Below are 19581 nucleotides of genomic sequence, written 5' to 3'. Positions count from 1 at the left end.
CAGAGGACGGGGATGGAGTGACCTGATTGCAAATAAACAAACTTGCGACCGGAGCCACGGTGAATGTACCTGGGTCGTCGGAGGAGTCCATTTGATTTGATGGCAGAGATGCATGATGGGGTGGAGCGGGTATTGAGCAGAAGAAGCCTTGCGGCGGAGTACTTCAGAGCCATGCCAGGCAGGAGCGAAGGGACGAGTACGAGGCCAAGGTCGAGGAGGCAAAGCGGCAAACGCAGCGGCAAACGCAGCGGCAAACGACTGCAGCCGCTAATCAAGACCACAGCGGCAAACAAGGCCACAAGGCCACCAAGACCACAAGGCCACCGGCAAACAAGGCCACGGCCACAAACAACGGGAGCGGGCCTTTCGATTCCGTATTCCGTACCATCAAAAGCAGATTCCGTTATCCAGCCGGAGAACACGCGGCACGTGCGGGTGTGAAAAGGCAGGACAGCTGTGAGATGTCAGGTCAGAAAAGTAGAAGCAGACCCTGTACATCCATCCAGTCGGAGAAGCGGCGAATATGCAACGCCAGCGTCCTCTCGCAACCGAACCCGGAAGTCATAAATGACTGTGACCAGTCATTCTCCAAATATTTGGAGAATATATGTAATAGCTGGGATATTGCTGCCTGTATGTCCCACCCGAAACACTTAAATCTCCATGCTTGGCTTGCGGACTTCCTCTCTGGTCGTAGTCAATGTGTGGCCCTGAATGGATTTCTCTCATCTCCCCTTCCTCTTCTGGCTGAAGTTCCCCAAGGTAGTGTTCTGGGCCCTGTGCTTTTTCTGGTCTTCATCAATGATCTCTCCGACTCTCTGGAAAATCCTCTCTATCTCTTTGCTGATGACTTCACTCTCTGCCGCTCCATTCCTCATCCCCCAGATCGGCAGCCTTCAGCCTCCTCACTCTCTGCAGACCTGGACAAAATCACAGACTGGTCAAACAAGTGTAACATGTCTTTCAATCCTGACAAATCTCACACTCTTACTATGTCTCTCTGAAAAGACCGAATGGAAAACCCTCCCATCTACTTTCTCAACAATCCTCTCCAAGAAGTTCTGTCGCTCAAGCTTTTGGGTCTCACTATCTGCCATGATCTTTCTTGGGAAAACCACATTTCCAAGCGGGCCTCCAAAGCCAGTCGCCGACTGCGCATCCTCCGTCGTGCGAAGTCCTTCCTTGGCACACCTGAGCTCCTCACCACATACAAGGCTTTCATCGGCAGCTCAATGGAATACTGTTCCCCCCTCTGGGCTGGTGCTCCTGCCTCACACCTTGCTCGGCTTCACGCTGTTGAAGCCAAAGCTTTCAGAATCATTGGAATCTCTTGCAATGAAGCTAACCCCGAGGGTCTTTCACTCACTCACCGCAGGCAGGTAGGTGGTCTTTCTGTCTTCTACCGACTCCTCTCCGGCCTTGCTCCCCCAGCTCTCTCTGTGCTCTGTCCCCCAAATATTCCTACAGGTCGCACAAGATCTGCCAGCAACCCTCTTATGGTTAAACTGCCAAAATCTAGGCTCTCTGCCTACCTTCACTCTTTCATTCCCCTTTTCTCCCGCCTCTGGAACAAACTCCCCCACTCCCTTCAATCCCACTCCTCCCTCCAGGTCTTTAAAACAGCTGTTCACCACCATCTCTTATCTTCCCCCATCCAAAACCTTGATCTTTTCTACCCCCGCTAATTCACCCCAGATACACTTTGTTCGAAATTCCAACTTCTTTCCTGGAAGTTCTTGCAGTGTCCATATGTTTTATACCTCTCCCACCTCCCCCCAATCCCCCTCCCCCCCACAGTTCTCTCGATGTCCCTGTTCTCAAATGTTGTGTTTGTGTCCTTCCTCCTCTCTCCCCATCTTGTCTACCGCTCCCCTTATTTTGTGTTTTATGTGTCGGTTTGTGTCGGTTTGACTTTTTGTGTGATTAATGTTAGCTCTTTCACGAGCCTCGATCTTGTATCCAAAAAACAAAAAAAAATAAATAAAACTCCTTGGAGAGAAAACAAGTATACAGAAAAAGTTCCTTCAAATTTTTATTTTTTTGGGTATACAACATCGAGGCTTGTGAAAGAGCAAACATTAATCACACAAAAAGTCAACCGACACATAAAACACAAAATAAGGGGAGCGGAACACAAAATGTTCAAACGTATGGTGCAAAAATCCAAACCTATGGCAAATTATAATCTTTTCAATCGAACCAAGAATTAAACCTGGGCAGTGTATAAGGCAACATACCACTGCTTCAATTGCTCCTTAATTTTTTTAATTGGCTGTTAAGAAATATGCCGCGATATACTTGCTCTTAAGAAATATGATGATATTGGAATTTCACAATACTTTGTACAGTATATTTAGTTTTTTTATATATTTTTTATTTATTCACACCAGGCAGCCCAAGCAAACACTCAAAAAATAACACTGTTATCGAGTTGATAAATATCAATAACACATTAAACTTGTAACTCACATGTGGAAGAAACAAAATGACCAGGAAAGTAAACCATCGCGTGACTCAAATTGCATTTCGGGGAACAAGTGCTTTACAGGCAAACCATGTTGCAGGCGATAAAGCAACCTGTGAAGGTGAACACCAAAACTTGAAAAGCAGCTGCACCGACAGAAGAGTCACAAAAGCTTTGTCAGCAATCTTTCTCATCAGCATCATCAAACTGGCCTGCAACAACAAATGCTAATTCTGAAACTAAGGGCAATGGCTTAACATGATATGTGCCTGGACAATATAATATACTGCAAATGTTTAGACGATGACGATTCACAGCTGCTTGGAGCGAATTATCGATGATATCGTCCACTGCAAAACACAAACCATGAAAAGAAAGTGAATAATAATAATAATAATAATCTTTATTATCCCATATTCCGGGAAATTATTCTTTGGTGATACCATAAGTTAACCATCATAAAAACATAAAACACAAAGGGAATAAGAAAACAAAATAAAAATATATAAAATATGGAAGATGGACTAAACAGCAAAATGGCTAAGAATTTGAATTTAGCATTTGAATTGCACATGGTACAAATGACTTTTTGAAAATGTTCTTCTTCGTCCTAACACGAAAGCGTCTCGTCTCCTTGATGGCAGTATTTCAAAAAGTCCGTTCAAGAAATGACTTTCATCAGTACACACCTGCACCCCGCCTTCCTTTTCAGTGCCCGCAAGTATAGAAGCTCCATACTGGTTGAAGGCCCACCTACTTTAAATGCCAGTGTAATGACCTTTCTCAATCGTGACTTATTCCACACATTAAGATAACTGTACCAGGAAATCAAATTAAATGACAAAACACTGATCAGTAAGGAATTGGTCAACATCCGCATCACACATGAGCTCACAGCAAATGAATTCAAGTTCCTGAGAAGATACAATCTTTGCATCTCCCTGCTCTCAAATGTTGTGTTTGTGTGCTTCCCCTTCTCTCCCCATCTTGTCTTCCACTCCCTCTTTTTATATATTTTGTTTGTCTGGTTGATTTGTTTGTGAAGTAAATGTTAGCTCTTTCACGAGCCTCGATTCAGTATACAAAAAAAAGAAAAAGAAAAAATTGATTTCTTGTACACAGCATCAGTATTTCCATCAAAAGTTAACTTGTTATCAATAATGCTTGTTATCAATCTTGTTATCAATAATGCTTGTTGTCAATAATGGTGCCCAGGTATTTAAATTTGCTAACAATTTCCACCTTATCACCATTTATGGTTACAGGCCCATGATTGTGACCTTTCCGAAAGCCCAAAATCACCTGTCTAGTTTTGCACATATTCAGAGTAAGACAAAAGTCCCCACACCACTTGTTCAATGTGTCAATCTCATCGAGGTACTATACAAAGGCTGATTGATCGGAAAGACAGCCAACAATGGCGGTATCGTCTGCGTACTTAATAAAGTTACAAACTTATTTAAGAGCCACACATCCATTGGTGTACAAACGGAACAGTAGAGGTGACAATACACCGCCTTGTGGAGCACCAGTATTCAAGATTGATAACTTTGATAAACTACCATTCACCCTCACCTGCTGAGGACGGTCTCGTAAAAACTTTCCACCCAGAGTATGATATGGGGGTTCAGGCACAGGTCACTCAACACTTTCAGGTAAATGGTTGCATAGTGTTCAAGGCTGACGAGAAATCAATAAATAACACACGAACATAGGTTCCATTGTGGTCAAGGTGACTTGTGATTAGATGAAGTACACTGAGCCAGGCATCTTCAACACCTCGTCTTGCTTTGTATGCAAATTGTAAAGGATCCAATTTAGGAGTTACATCTGATGTTATACACGTCACCATCAATTTCTCCATACATTTACACAAGATGGAGGTAAGGGCAACAGGTCTATAATCATTGAGCTGCTTTGGGTGAACCTTTTTTGGCATGGGAATAATGATGGACTTTTTCCAACAAATAGGAACAGTATGAGTAGTTAAAAGTAACTGAAACAATCGAGTAAAAACATTACGAAGTTCTAAACAGAAGTCTTTCAGAATACCAGACTTAATGTCATCTGGACCACAAGCCTTCCTTTTACTCAACCCCCTAAAACACCTGACGACATCGGGTTCACAAACCACCTGGTGGTGGCGGCAGAGTATTACGACTTGAATAAGAAAGTCAAACAAGTATAGATACATTCAAAGTACATCACCCCCATGCAAAATAAATAAATAACATCATCCAGCGTGACATTGCCTGAGGCAATGAAGATGATTGTGATTGATTGATGATTGTGATGAACACCTTAGATTGCACCTTAGGCGCCCGGCAATACCGCCATGCAGCACAGACGGTATTGGGAGGGAGAGGTGCACAATAATTGATTGATTAATTGCATAATTAAAATCAATAAATAATGATCGTAAAATAATTTCTTAATCAATTGGCTAATAGCATACCTCAACCACCAGTATTTCATCGGAAGCTGTAACTTTTTGAAAATTAACTAAAGAAGTCATGAATCAAAAAAAAAAATTTGATTCATCAATACATCATTTATGGTTATGAAGGATATTTTTGATTTATTGATTAATAAATCAAAAAAGCCTTTACAGCCAAATCACTTGGTCATTGTCATGTCCAAATATCAGCTTCCTAGCTCAAATGGTGCCTGAGATAATGCCCAGATAAGAAGGGAAATAAATAAGTACTTAATTAATCGATAATAACTAAGTAATCAATCAATTAATTGATTAATCAAAAATCAAAAACATACCGTTTTTGCCAAAGCACTTGCGCACTACTGTGCCGAAAGTTCAGCTTCCTAACTCAAAGGATGGCTGAGATATGGCCTGGACAAACAAACAAACAAACAGAAAACAAACAAACAAGAAAGAAACCGGAGTGAAAACTGAGTACTCCCTTTCAGCGCGCGTCATGTAGCGCCTGGAGATGGCATAGGAAAGGGGCGGTGTACAACTAATGCTTGCCTAACAAAGATAAGGAAAATACAATGAATCTTAGACACAAGGGAGGCCATTTGTCCCATTATGCCTGTGGCATATCCACAAACAGCATTAACACATTCCACTGGTTATCCTCACGCTTTAAAAACAAGACCGAAAGTCTAACAGCTGTGTAGCCGGGCTTTTTAAATATTATAAACCACAAACGCACATGATTAGCTTTTTAAACAGTCACTAATGCTGCTTATAACATTAAACAAAGAAATTTGGAGGAATCCCAACATCGGTGAGGTAATTTTCACATAAAGAACTGAGGAAAGATCTACTGTAATTTATATACCTCACAAGGATTGGGTTAATAACATGCCATCAAAAATCCGAGGCGAATTCCTAACATCCGCGGTTGTTAGTTTCGTACACTGCTTATCATTAAATAATGAACCATACACCGCTTCAATCCATTAACATTGTATTCACGACATTGGGATTAAAGTTTTATGGTCATATTTACTATATTATTATTACTATTATGAAAACGATACTACTGAAACGATACACTACTGTATTAAGAAACCTGGGCTTAATTTGTCCGAAGCGGTCCGAAGGTGAGGCATGAAGCCTAAGGCCTATACGTACCATTTTTATGGAAGAGCTGTAACACCAATGCTTTCGATATTTGATGGTCATTTTAACAATCGGGTTGTTTGTGTTTCACACTGAATGAAAAATGTAAAGGTGGAGCATGGCGATTGTGAAATATGACAGGTTCGATGATATGTTCGGCCTGGACGAAATTGGAATCAAAATGCCGGAGTGTGGAGAGTCAGCCCACGTATCGCCGTAATGACATCAGACGTAATGACATCACTCTGTCATGTGACCAGATCCTCGGCTCTGATTGGTATATGTTTGAGGGGACATACATACTGTCGCGTGACTCCCCCTCAGTTAAGGGGGAGTGGCAATTGAGCTTAATGAGGTGACAATCAATTGCGGATTTGCAATACACGCGCAGGAGGAAGAAGGAAAGAGGAAGAAGAAGCGGCGAGATTTACCTCACGGTCCGTGCGCGTCAGCGTCTTCCACCTGAAAAGTGATTCAACTCATACGAACACGGGATTTAGAATATACAAAAGAACAAGGCTTTATTGCCACGGATGCCAATAACAAGAATGCGCCGGTAAAAAAATGTCCTAAATCGGGACGTCCCCATACAGACCGACTGCACACAGATGGGAAGGATAAATAAAGAAACCGTTGTGTGAGCGTTTGTGTTGGCTTATCTCTGTCTGGCAGTCAGGAATCGTTCGGCCATCCAGGCTCCGATGTTCGCGCTCCGTTCGGCCTCACTGAGCGCCTCGCTCGCGCCAGTCTCGCCCGCTCAGTGGCAAGCCTCGCTCGCCCGTGAACGCCAAGGAGGAGAATCGACGGCGCTCAAACGTTTCCCCAACGTCCGTCGTAACACAGGCAATTTGCGGATCACAAAGGAAACTCGGGGCAGGCAGGAGGTCCAAGAACGAGAGAGATGGGTCTCACCAAGAGAAAGGCAAGGGCAGAAGGGAGGGGGGGGGGGGGGGGGGAAACAGCAGGAAGGAAACCAAAACGAGAAGAAGGAAATGTCGGTTTTATTGCCTGTCCCGTGACGTCAGCTCTCTTCCCCTCCAACCAGTGCGTCGTTTCCTTGTGACTTTTCGCACCTCCCTCAGTGATTGGCTGAGCGTCTCGCGCCTTTGGTGTTACGTCATCATGTGGCACGTCCTTCATCTTCCCTACACTCCAATCGGTGATCTGGTTGTTGCTCGCCCCTCCCCCCCTTAGCCAGTCACGAGCCTTCTTGGGTGTATCTCTCAGCCTGCCTGTTCGATGTTTGCTGCCCTGCCAGTGTTGTCAGCCCAAGTGCATGGTCGCTTGCTGTTTGTTCTTCTGGTCAGTCATTGTGAGGGGGGATTTAATTAATGTGGTGTGCTATTGGGCCTAACTAATTTATGTGATGTGTTGCCATAAGGGACACTGGAATGATCACAGAGGGGACGACACACAATGGAATCTTTTCCTTATTCCCTAATTCTAGTTACCAAGCCCCGCCCCCTCGTGGCGGGGACACAGATATGCAGCGTACTCTGACAAACCGGGCTAGACAGGTCCCTGACTTACTGTACATCGAGATGGTTCTTTTTCCTCACGACATTGGAGCACCTACCTATGCATATCTACCTAAATCTATATATCCCACTACCCCACACGACATAACAATACATACATACATATGGACGGACAAACACTGTTCTAGATAGCTTTGCCCTATGGGCTATGCCATAAAAACCAACAACAACTGTGATATTGTAATCAGCTCTATCTGTCTGTCCATCCGTCTGTCTATCTCCTCCTAAACGGTTATACAGAAGTTAACCACCTCTGCTCTAGCTCCCTCCGCTCTCTCAGCCCTCTAACCCTCCCTATCAATTCCAGAAGAAGTGTTGGGATTTCATATTGTCATATTTTCTAAAGCCTTAATGAAATTCAAATTGTTTTTTTTAATTCAAGGTTGGAATTTTAATGATGAACAGGTGGACAATCCAACAGCATTCACTTATTGTCGAACTTTTCTTGAAGAACGAGTGCTCCGTCATTGCAGCTCAAAGAGCGTACCGTCGAGAACTTAGCATTATTAATGCTGCTCCTTCTGAACACGTCATCCGTAGGTGTGTTTTAAGATTTCAGGAATATGGAAATGCAACTGATAAAACCACGATCAAGTAGACCATGGTCTAGACTCTAGAAGAACACAAGGAAACATTTCAGCGTGCACGTGGTAATGCTTTGAGAAGCCCACAAAAATAGACCAAGAGACGTTCGATGGAACCTGGAATTCTTGAAACCTCGAAGACATATTTTCAGAAAAGATCTAACCAGAGTACAGCTTGTGCAAGAAATCCTTCCAACTGATTCTGAAACACGCATGTCGTTTTTGATACAACTGCTGGAACTTGTGACTGAAGATGAAGGTCCAATTTCTCACGTGGTAATAAGTGACGAAGATGATTTATATTTGAACGGTTTCATGAATAAACACAACTGTCGGGTGTGGGCTTCAGAAAATCCACCGATTGTGTACCAGCATGCACTGCACCCTCAACACGTTAATGTGTGGTGTGGAATTATGACAAACAATCATTGGTCCGTACTTTTTTTGAGGACGATGAAGGTGAGGCTAACAGTAACTCGTAATGGAGACATCAACTGGCGTGCACACTAAACGTGCACACTAAACAGGGCCTACCAGAAATGACCTGCAAATTTTAAGGGTCTCGACTCAAATATGGCAAAGCATCCGTCAACACAGAGCACCACTTTGGTTCTCCACTGAAATGGCATCAATTGTGCTCATTCCCAGGCTCTGGGCTTTACATATCCATCTCATAAAAGAGAAAACTACGTAGCATAACAACCAAAACTCTATGTCATGCAGTACAAATAATTCACGTTTGCAATCCCCACTTTGAAAACTCATCATGTATGATTTAATGCAGAGCAAATGAGGCCTTCCTAGTCCTTACCAAAATCTTATTTCGTATATCCCCACTTCAAAAATATTTTTACCCTTAGATCGGATTTCCTGTGTCTTCCTGCACTCACTTGTTTCAAAGCAGCACAAGAGAGACGTTTACGGTGAACAATCCAACGATAAAAAACAAATTTAGTGTTATATTTACTGTGAGGATGCGCTTCAGAAATCTCCTGGTCCCAATCTTCAACCGGTACATCACGGGTCTCTCCCAAGGGCTGCGTATTCAGGAAATCTGGGCTGTCACGATCGGGCACATCACTATTTTTCCCGAGAGCATTATCGGGCTGTAGGTGGTGAAAGAAAAAGGGAAGCATAAAAAACAACCGGTTTCTCAATGACAAGTAATGCTAATTGGATTTTAGAAAATTACAATCTTTAATTACTGTTGCTGATTGACAGTCGGTTTGTATTAGACTTCACTTCTACTTTGCAATATTACAATGGTGCAGAAAATGTATTGCATGTAGTTAAAAAGGATCTCAAATTCTAGCAAACTATGACAAATGAGTATTTTATTTACCACAAACACATAACCCAATAATCATAGTGAATGCAAGTCAGGATAAATAAATTAAAATAAAATAAACATGTAGGGATGGAATCCCCAAACAAGGAAGGTAGGAAGGGATTACAAAGAAGGAATGACAAAGTTGGAATGACACAAAATATGTGATGGCAATCTCGAAAAGGATTGTGGTGTTTATTGTGCTGTCATTTGTAGCCTGGTGTTGGCTTAGCGGTTAGGTTGCTGGCTTGGGATCCTAGGATCCTGGGTTCGAATCACGGTCAATCACTGAATTAACGCCAGGGGAGTTGACTCAGCCTGTCAGCCTTCCGAGTTCGGCAAATTGAGTACCAGTTCACTGGTAATTCCCTGTGTCGCAAGAGGTGACTAACAGGGTTGGCGGCAGGAAGGGCATCCGGCCGTAAAACATTACTTCAAAAAGGGGACCATGGTGCCCGAAAAAGGCCAACCCCTGCTCTGCAGAGGAAAATGGCCTCTAAAGGTGGTTCATTGTGCTGTCATTTCCCGGTATGTACCCCGGTTTAGAATAGGTACACCATATCCTTGCGTGTCGCAAGAGGTGACTAACAGGGTTGGCATCAGGAAGGGCATCCGTCCATGAAACATTGCCTCAAAAAGGGAACCATGAAAATTACAATTACATATGGGCAGGGTACAGCCCGAAGTACCCAATGGGGGTCCTCACCCCCTCTCGTCAAAAATCAAGGTGGGGAACCCGGTCGAAGCAAGGGTGGAAGTCACTCCATTTTACACGACGAAACGTCTGATGCCCCATGTGGAAATCGGTTTCTGAGGTTTGGGACAATGACAGGGAGATCAGGAGAAGTGGTAGAAGTATTGGTGAGAAGAAGAGTGGACGTGTTGTGTGCAGGAGACGAGATGGAAGAGAAGTGGTGTGAGGGTAAGCAGGGACAGAAATACAAGTTTGTGTGGCAAGGGTGCCCGGAAGGCGTGCACGGTGTTGGTGTCGTGTTTTCTGAGGAGTTTGAAGTCAGTGTGGTGAGTGTGACAAAAGTGAGTGAAAGGTTGATGATGGTGAAAATGATGATTGGAAAGCTCTTGATGAACATCATCTCTGCAGGTCGGTTGGAGCGATGAAGAGAAGGACAAGTTCTGGTGTGCAATAGAGAAGCTGATGGAAAACGTGAAAGATGAGGAAGTTGTTGTGGTAGCAGGAGACCTAAATGGACATGTGGGAAGGAGTATAGACGGTTTTGAGGGAGTTAATGGGGGTTACAGATATGGTGTGAGGAATGGAGAAGGTGAAAGCATTTTGGAGTTTGCTGATGGAGGTGGTTTGTTGATTTGCAATACTCAGTTCCAGAAAGCGGATAATAAGCTTGTTACATACACGTTAGGTGGGTCGACGACAACTGTTGACTACCTGATGGTGCATAGGCGAGATAGGGGGCACCTCCGGGACACAAAGGTGATCCCGGGGGAGGAGGCTGTTTCACAGCACCATTTGGTTGTCTGCGACAAATGAGTGAAAGGTGCAAGGAGAGCTCGGCAGGTGAAGTACCAACCGAGAATGAAGGTGTGGAGGTTGAAAGAGGTGACAGTAAGGGAGGCATTAAAAGAGAGGTTGAGTATGGCAGAGGATGATGTGGTTGAGCTTGAAAGTGGTTGGATGTCAATGAAAGATAGTCTGTTGGGAGCCGTTGGTGTGGTATGTGGATGGACAAAAGGACCACTGAGGCACTCGGAATCATGGTGGTGGGATGATGAAGTTGGAAAGAGGATTGAGGAGAAGAGGAAGAAGTTCTAGGAGTGGCAGAAGGCAAAGGGTACGGGACCAGAAGAGGCAGAGCATGAAAGTTATAAGGCAGCCAAGAAGGCTGCAGAAGCAGAGGTCGCAAAGGCACAGGAGGCACATAGGAAGATGTTCAGAGAACGCTTGGATTCGGAAGAGGGTCAGAGAGCGGTATTCAGGATTGCAAAGCAGATAGCAAAAGAGAGGTGTGATGTGATGGGGGTGAGTTGCTTGAAGGATGAAGTGGGACAAATCGTTGTGGACCCAGATGGAATTAAATGAAGATGGAAGAGATATATGGAAATGCTGTTGAATGCAGAGAATGAATGGGATGGCAACATAGAGAGTAACCCAGTTTTAGGACCAGCAGAGAAGATAACTGAGAAGGAAGTTGACGAAGCGATAAAAGCAATGAAGACTAGAAAAGTGGGAGGGCCGACGGGAGTTGTGGGAGATATGTTGAAGGCAGCGGTAAGTTGGGGTGTGAAGAGAATGACAGAGATCTGTAATCTGTTGGTGAAAGAAGGCCGCATTCCAGTGGATTTGGAACTGAGTACCATCGTCCCTCTATACAAGGGGAAAGGTGACCCTCTGGACTGTGGCTCGTATAGAGCGATAAAGTTATTAAAGCATGGATGAAGGTATTGGAAAGGGTGTTGGAGAAGAGGATAAGGAAGAAAGTGAAGTTTGGATTTATGCCAGGAAGAGGAACGACAGACGCACTTTTTATTGTAAGGCAGTTGTAGAAGTACATGGAGAAGAGAAAGAAGTTGTTTCTTGGGTTTGTTGATCTGGAGAAAGCATTCGATAGGGTTCCGTGTGAAGTAGTAACATGGGCATTGAGGAAGTTAGGAGTGGAGGAATGGTTGATCAGAGTAGTGATGGTAATGTACGAGAGAGCGCACAGCTGTAAGGACGAAGGACGGGAACAGTGGTGAGTTTGAGGTGAAGGTGGGAGTGCATCAGGGGTCGGTAGTAAGTCCACTACTATTTGTGGCTGTGATGGAGGTGCTGGCTCAGAACATAAAGGAGGGTTTACCATGGGAGTTGTTGTATGCAGATGATCTGGTGTTGATTGCAGAAAGTATGGATGGACTGAAGGAGAAGTTGAACAAGCGGAAGGAATGTATGGAGGCAAAAGATCTGAAGGTGATTATCGGAAAGACGAAGGTGATGGCAAGTGGTAAAGCATGTAGTGAGGTGGAAAGAACTGGGAAGTGGCCATGTGCTTCACATGTGTTTCTTCTTCACACACACAGGAAGTAGAGGATGTGCAGGAAGGGCGTCGGAGTGAACTCCATTCAATGTACAAATGTGCGCTGAGTGGGTTCATCAAAAATGTAGTGGTCTGAGAGGGTCATTAACCACTAACCAGTGTGGCAGCTACATTCAAGTGTAAGGTGTGCACAGAGGGAGCTGCAAATGGAGGAAATGTTGAGTTGGATCTTGGAGACGGCGTGAAGCTGGAAGGTGTGAAAACATTTTGCTACCTAGGAGACATGCTGAATGGAGAAGGTGGATCAGACTCAGCAACGGTTGCTTGAGTGAGATGTGCATGGAAGAAGTTTCGGGAACTGAGTGGCGTGCTGACGAGGAGTGGAGTGTCATTGAAGCTGAAGGGAAAGGTGTATGCTGCATGTGTGAGAAGTGTTATGATTTATGGGATCGAGATATGGGTAATGAATGTAGAGCAGCAACGAAGGCTGGAAAGGGTGGAAATGCGAATGGTTCGGTGGATGTGCGGAGTATCGTTGAGAGAGAGGAAGACAAATGATGAATTGCGAAAGACGATGGGAATAGAGCCTGTGATAGATGCTGTGAAGAGGAACAGGTTCAGATGGTTTGGTGATGTGTTGAGGAAGGATGAAAGTGACTGGTTGAGAATAGTGATGGAAATGATTGTAGAAGGAAGTAGAGGACGGGGAAGACCGAGAAAGACTTGGCTAAAGGTGGTGGAAGAAGAAATGCGGGCAAGGGGGTTAACAAGGGGAGATATAGAAAATAGGGCAAAATGGAGAAGATTGTCATGGGGCCCGTAAGGCTAACCCCCCACTCTAGCAGGGAAAATGGCCTTAAAATGCCTGTTGTTGTTGTTGTTGTATTGTGCTGTCATTCATTCCAACCTTGTTTGTTTGCTTTTTGAAGATTCCATCTCTGCATGCCTTTTTAAAAAAAATGTTTTTTTCTGACTTGTTCAACTATATTTTTCCCCATCTGGATGCCAATGACGTCATCATGGAGTAAATTATTTTGAGGGGCGTTTACATGGGGAACCTCCTGACTCCACCCCCTTCAACGATATATGATGATACCCCACACTGCATGGCCCTGCTTTGCACAGATTTGCTGAAAAGCAAATGAGATATTTGTCAGGTGTGGACTTCAGGAGTTTTTAATTACCTAAAAAAAACAAAAAACTATATATATATATATATCTATGTGCAGTGGTGGCCAAACATATTGGCACCCTTGCACTTTTTCAAATAATGCACCATTTCTTGCAGAAAATTGTTGAAATAAAAAAATCTTTTTAATAACCACATTTGTATTTCTTTGGTATGCAGTGGAACAAAAAAAAACAAAAAAAGCTGGAAAAATTACTAAATGTTAGCTTATTGCACACAGAAATCCTAAAATGGCCCAGACAATATTATTGCCACCTTTTAGAAGTTGTAAGAAATAATTAGATTTCAAGCAGGTGATTGTCCTTTACTTTGGAATTGAACTCACCTGTGGTGAGTTGCAGGTGACTGCAATATAAAAATCACTCATTCAACCAGTTTGAAGAGAGAAAAGGAGTCATTCTGCTGTTTTGTGTCACTGTTTGTACTGCTATGAGCACGGAGAAAAGAAAGAAAACCAGAGAATTGTCTGAGGAGGTCAGACACAAGATTGTGGCCATGCATGGACAATCTCAAGGCTACAAATCCATCTCCAGATACCTTGATGTTCCTGTGTCCACCGTAGGCAATGTTATCAGGAATTTTAAGGTCCATGGCACTGCAGCGAACCTCCCTGGACGAGTGGACGTGGACGTGGCCGTAAGAGAAAACTTGATTGAAGATTGCAGCAAAGGATTGTTTTAATGGTGGAGAACGCACCTCGATCAACTGCCAATCAGATTCAAGCTGACCTTCAGACACAAGGTACGACAGTTTCAACTCACAAAATCCATCACCAACTCAATGAAAGGGGGTTCTATGGTAGGAGACCCAGGAGGACCCCACTGCTGAGAAAGCCTGACTGGAATTTTCCAAAACACACTTCAACAAGCCAAAATCCTTCTGGGAAAATATTCTGTGGACAGATGAGACCAAATTAGAGCTTTTTGGTCAAGCACATCATCTCTATGTTTACAGAAAACAAAATGAAACCTTCAAAGAAAAGAACACCTTTTCTACAGTCAAACATGGAGAAGGTTCAGTGATGTTTTGGGGTTGCTGTGCTGCCTCTGGCACTGGGTGCCTTTAATGTGTGCATGGCATCATTAAATCAGGAGATTACCAAGGCATTTTGGAGCTCAATGTTGAACCCAGCGTCACAAAGCTGGGTCTCCGTCGAAGGTCATGGGTCTTGCAGCAGAACAATGACCCCAAACACACTTCAAAAAGTACCCAGGAATGGTTCAAGACAAAACAATGAACTGTTCTGAAGTAGCCAGCAATGAGTCCAGATCTAAATCCCATTGAACACCTGTGGGGAGATCTGAAAACAGCAGTTGGGAGAAGGCACCCTTCAAATCTGGGAGAACTGGAGCAGTTTGCACAAGAAGAGTTGGCCAAACTGCCAGTAGAGAGGTATAGGAAGCTCATTCATGGCTATAGGAAGCACTTGACTGCATTATTTTGTCCAAAGGCGGTGCTACCAAATACCAGGTCTAGGGTGTCAATCATTTTGTCAATGCCATTTCTTTTTATTTTCTGATTTAAAAGGATATATTATGTTCTAAATTAAAAACAAAGATTCTGTAATATTAACAGTGAAATAAAAAATTGTGCAGACCAAATACTTTCATCAATTTCAACTTTTTTTTCGAGAAAATTGTGAGTTATTTGAAAAAAGTGCAAGGGTGCCATTAATTTTGGCCACGACTGTAGGGCTTTGCATTCAGGTCAAAGAGTTCTATTTTCGTCTCATCAGACCACAGAATATTTTTCCTCTTGCTCTCAAATTTTGTACCTTTTTGCAAACCCCAGGCGTGTTGTCTTGTGCCTTTTTCTCAAGAGTGGCTTCCGTCTGGACACTCTCTCATAAAGTCTAGATTTGTGAAGTGCTGCAGAGACCGTTGTGTCCTGCCCGCAGGTTCTCCCATCTCAGCCAAGGATCTCTGTAGTTCTGTCAGAGTGGTCATTGGGTTCTTAGTCAGCTCCCTGACCAAGGTCCTTCTTGCCTGGTTGCTCAGTTTCGTCGGACAGTCAGCTCGAGAAAAAGTCTGGGTAGTTCCATATTCTTTCCATTTCCTAATGATGGAGCTTACTGTGCTCCATCTCAGAGTTCTATAGACCGTTCCTTGGACTTCATGGTGGAGTTTCTGCTCTGACATGCACTGTCAACTGTGGGACCTCATATTAGAAATGTGTGTTTATTTCTAAATCATGTCCAATCAATTCAATTCACCACAGGTAGACTCCAATCAAGTTGTAGACATCTCAAGGATGATAAAAGGAAATTGAATGCACCTGAGCTCAATTTAGAGTGTCATAGCAAAGGGGTGAATACTTACTGACTCAAGACATTTCAGTTTTTAATTTTCAATTAATCTTTTTAAAATTCTATAAAAGATTCCACTTTTACATTATGGGGTATTATGTGTAGATCAGTGACAAACAATCTCAATTCAATCCTTTTTTAATTCACGATGTAACACAACAAAATGTGAAAAAGTAAACTAACCGTAACAACTTTCTGAAGGCACTGTAGACATTCACAACTGCGATATTATTAGGCGTACGGATGCTTGTGGGTTGTCCTGAATGAGGTCAGGCTTGTGCACCGGTGGTTTCGATTTTTTTTTTGCCATACTGGACAAGATTATTGTATTCCTAGATTACCTAGAAGGACATTTTCTAACACTGTAAATTATTTTGAAGTCTCTTTGAGCCTAAATTATTATTGAGCCAGATTTGAAATAGTTCCAGGATCCTTTTAATGTAGATATTTGTCCACTTCTCGATGTTAGTAAATCTTGCAGGAGTTCTTTATAATCTGCATGTAATATTTTTTAGCATTGCTTTGGATTTTACTTGAATTTAGAATGTGGCAGTTATTTTTTGACCATTCTGTTTATTGCTATTGCAATATGGCACATATATGGTACTGCATTGCCAATTTATTACACAATCACACTCAGACACATCTTACCAGGTCGTCCCATTTGAGCTCAAATCTCATCATGTCGTACTGGCCGACCTCTCTGATGGGGTCGTCCCATCTGGCCTCGCCTCTGGCCGGGTTGTCCCATCTTGCATCACCTTTTGCCAGGTCATCACATCTGCGGTCACCTCTTTCCAGCTCATCCAATTTGGAATCAGATCTTGCCAGGTCATCCAAGAAGGTCTCATCTTTTGCTGGGATATCACAGCAGGTCTCATCCCTTACTGTGCTAACAATACAGTTGACGGAAATCTTTGTTGGGCTAACTGAGTGGTTGCGTCCTATGCTTGTTGTGTCAATGCATTTTGTCTCATCTTTTCCCAGGCTATCTTCTTGCACTGGGTCAACATGAATGGTACCATATTTTGATAAGTTGTGAAAGCCAATTTTCTTTCTTGATGGCTTATCCCGTCCGGTGTTCTGTCTCGTGGAGTTATTCTTCTGCACGTCATTCTTTTTCAAACTAATCAGAAAACTTTCGTTTTTCCAGTCGACTTCTTTCATTGAATGCTTACACCAGACCGGTTCATTTTGACACCCACCGCCATAAGCTGAATGTTTGTAGGGATCACGATCAGCACGTCCTTCTATTAACCCTACAAGGAAATCACGAATCAGGTTAAGTCTCTGCCACCCCCGCAACTCACATGAAATTACAGTTGAACCAATATAGGTTTCCAAGCAGATCACGATAAGCCAAATATCTGAAGAGCTTTATGAAATGTGGAAAGCATTGCTTATTTGTCCCTTTTTGTATAACTAAGATATAACCCGACATAAAACTCTCGTTTGAGAACGTTCTGATTTAAATAATACGCACAGCCTTGTCTTATAGCCAGCTTGAGTAAGCTTCATCAACCGGCCATTATTGTGTTGTCGAGTGAGTATAGTACATACATTATATAATATATATATATATAGACATATATGTCCATATACATATATATGGATGGCACGGACATTCCATGGGTTTAACACAACACAATTCTTCAAAAAAAATTATAGCAAGATAAACCTATAAACCTATAAATACCTACCAGTCATCTGCAGAGGATTTCACATCCAATGCCACTCATGAAGAAACTCTTGGACAGCATTGCTGAGCTACAAATCTGACCAACTCAAAACAACGCGTTTGTAATTCTTCTTCTTATTCTTCTTTTCAGACAGCCTAACTCAAAACTGGTTTAAGCTCAGTACTTTTTAAAAAGCAAATAAACTGCATTTTACAGAGGGACGGCCCTTGACTGCTTTAAATTTTGATAATTTTAAGGGATTCGACAAAGGAAGCATAGCTGCATACCTGTGTAGGACAATGAAAGACTAGGAGGGGTGGGCGAGCCAATACCTGTCAATCAGCCTGGTGGTAGCGGGCTCCCAGCGAAACCATATGGGTGTTGTTAACGGTGTTATATTATTGCTGCACATTATATAAAATACAACAACTATTTAATGCAAAGTCCTTTCATGCATAACTAGGGCATGCCCGTACTATATATATATCTAAAATTATATCCCCCCCCTCTATTTACATGAAATGGTTTGGTCCATTCGCAAAGCCAAAGCGAACGGCTTGCGAGTACGGTGACAATCCCCCCCCTCTATTTACATGAAATGGTTTGGTCCAAAGCGAACGGCTTGCGAGTACGGTGACAATCCCCCCCCCCCCCCCTCTATTTACATGAAATGGTTTGGTCCAAAGCGAACGGCTTGCGAGTACGGTGACAATCCCCCCCCTCTATTTACATGAAATGGTTTGGTCCAAAGCGAACGGCTTGCGGAGTTTGGTAAAGAAATCGCCATAGCGTGCACAAACGCGCAGGAAAGCGAAAGAATCGCAAATTAGTTTTAATTAGTTTTAAAACATAGTTTAACGCCAACATAGTTTGCCAACGTGAAATAAATGAATACGCTCTCAAATGTGCCGTCCGAGGCAGAGTCTGTTCGCCACGTTCGGCACACGTGATAGCTCGCTGCTCTCTGATTGGTTGAATCGTTTTTTGGACATAGCTCGCTAACTACTTGTCCGATTAATATGAAACCTTGAAAAGGCACATCCTCGGGTCCCCAGCAATATACCTGGCAAGTTTCAAGTATATCGGACCCGTGGTTGTCGAGAAACAGCGGTCACAGACAGACACACAGAGATTACTGGCATTATAGATAGATTGGCAAGATATTTCATAGTGCTATCAAAATTAAATTATCCAGCATTAATTAATTTTGTTGTGGGTCGATAATGTCGTTGTTCCTCTTGTGGGGCAATTTTGTGAAATGTGCACCCATTGGTCGGACATCTACCGGACCCCCCCCCCCCAATCTGTCACTTCACTCCATCCACCAAAGTACCGACACGAAATGATATGGCTGGCATGTTTCCTGGTGGGCCTAACACAGCCCTGTTGGCCTCTGCTGATTATACACTGTCTGGCTTTGTTGCATCAGATTGCCATTGCTCTTGTTTGGGTCAAGTGTTAAATTATTATTAAGGTTTAATCAAGCCGTACGCACCACCCTAAAATATAGCATTAGGTAATTTTGAAATGGCCTCATATGCGCTTTAAATGTGCATTTCCCAATCAGCCCGTTATGGTGTTATTGGATTTTTTTAGTCATTTCAATCTCGCTTGGGCAAAGTCCCGTACCTCAAATGTCCACGCACCTCAAATGTCCACGCACCTCAAATGACAACATACAGGTTTTTATGAACAAAAGGTTTATTACAACAGAGAGAGAGAACAGGAGGGTGGAAGAGACACATACACAATATACACAATATACACAATATACACAATACACACACACACACACACACACACACACACACACACACACACACACACACACACACACACACACACACACACCTGGGGTAACAGATATAAAATAAATCCCCTGTTTAGAATCACAATTAATCTTATCGATCTAATCTTAT

General features: G+C 43.0%; 1 protein-coding gene across 1 annotated transcript; it reads right to left on the bottom strand.

Moving 5' to 3' along the window:
• Positions 1–2641: 2641 nt before the first annotated feature.
• On the bottom strand, positions 2642–17150 carry LOC137422324 (uncharacterized). Its single transcript, XM_068109075.2, has 3 exons — positions 16635–17150; positions 9140–9278; positions 2642–2814 (listed from the first exon to the last, which is right to left on the bottom strand). The coding sequence occupies exons 1-3, from the start codon at positions 17148–17150 to the stop codon at positions 2642–2644; spliced, it is 828 nt and encodes a 275-aa protein (XP_067965176.2).
• Positions 17151–19581: the final 2431 nt, after the last annotated feature.

The sequence above is a fragment of the Myxine glutinosa genome, chromosome 2 (assembly GCF_964187855.1).
Source record: "Myxine glutinosa chromosome 2, kmMyxGlut1.1, whole genome shotgun sequence".
Taxonomy (NCBI): Eukaryota; Metazoa; Chordata; class Myxini; order Myxiniformes; family Myxinidae; genus Myxine; species Myxine glutinosa.
The sequence above is the reverse complement of the archived record's forward strand: the minus strand, read 5'-3'. Positions and strand labels throughout refer to the sequence as shown.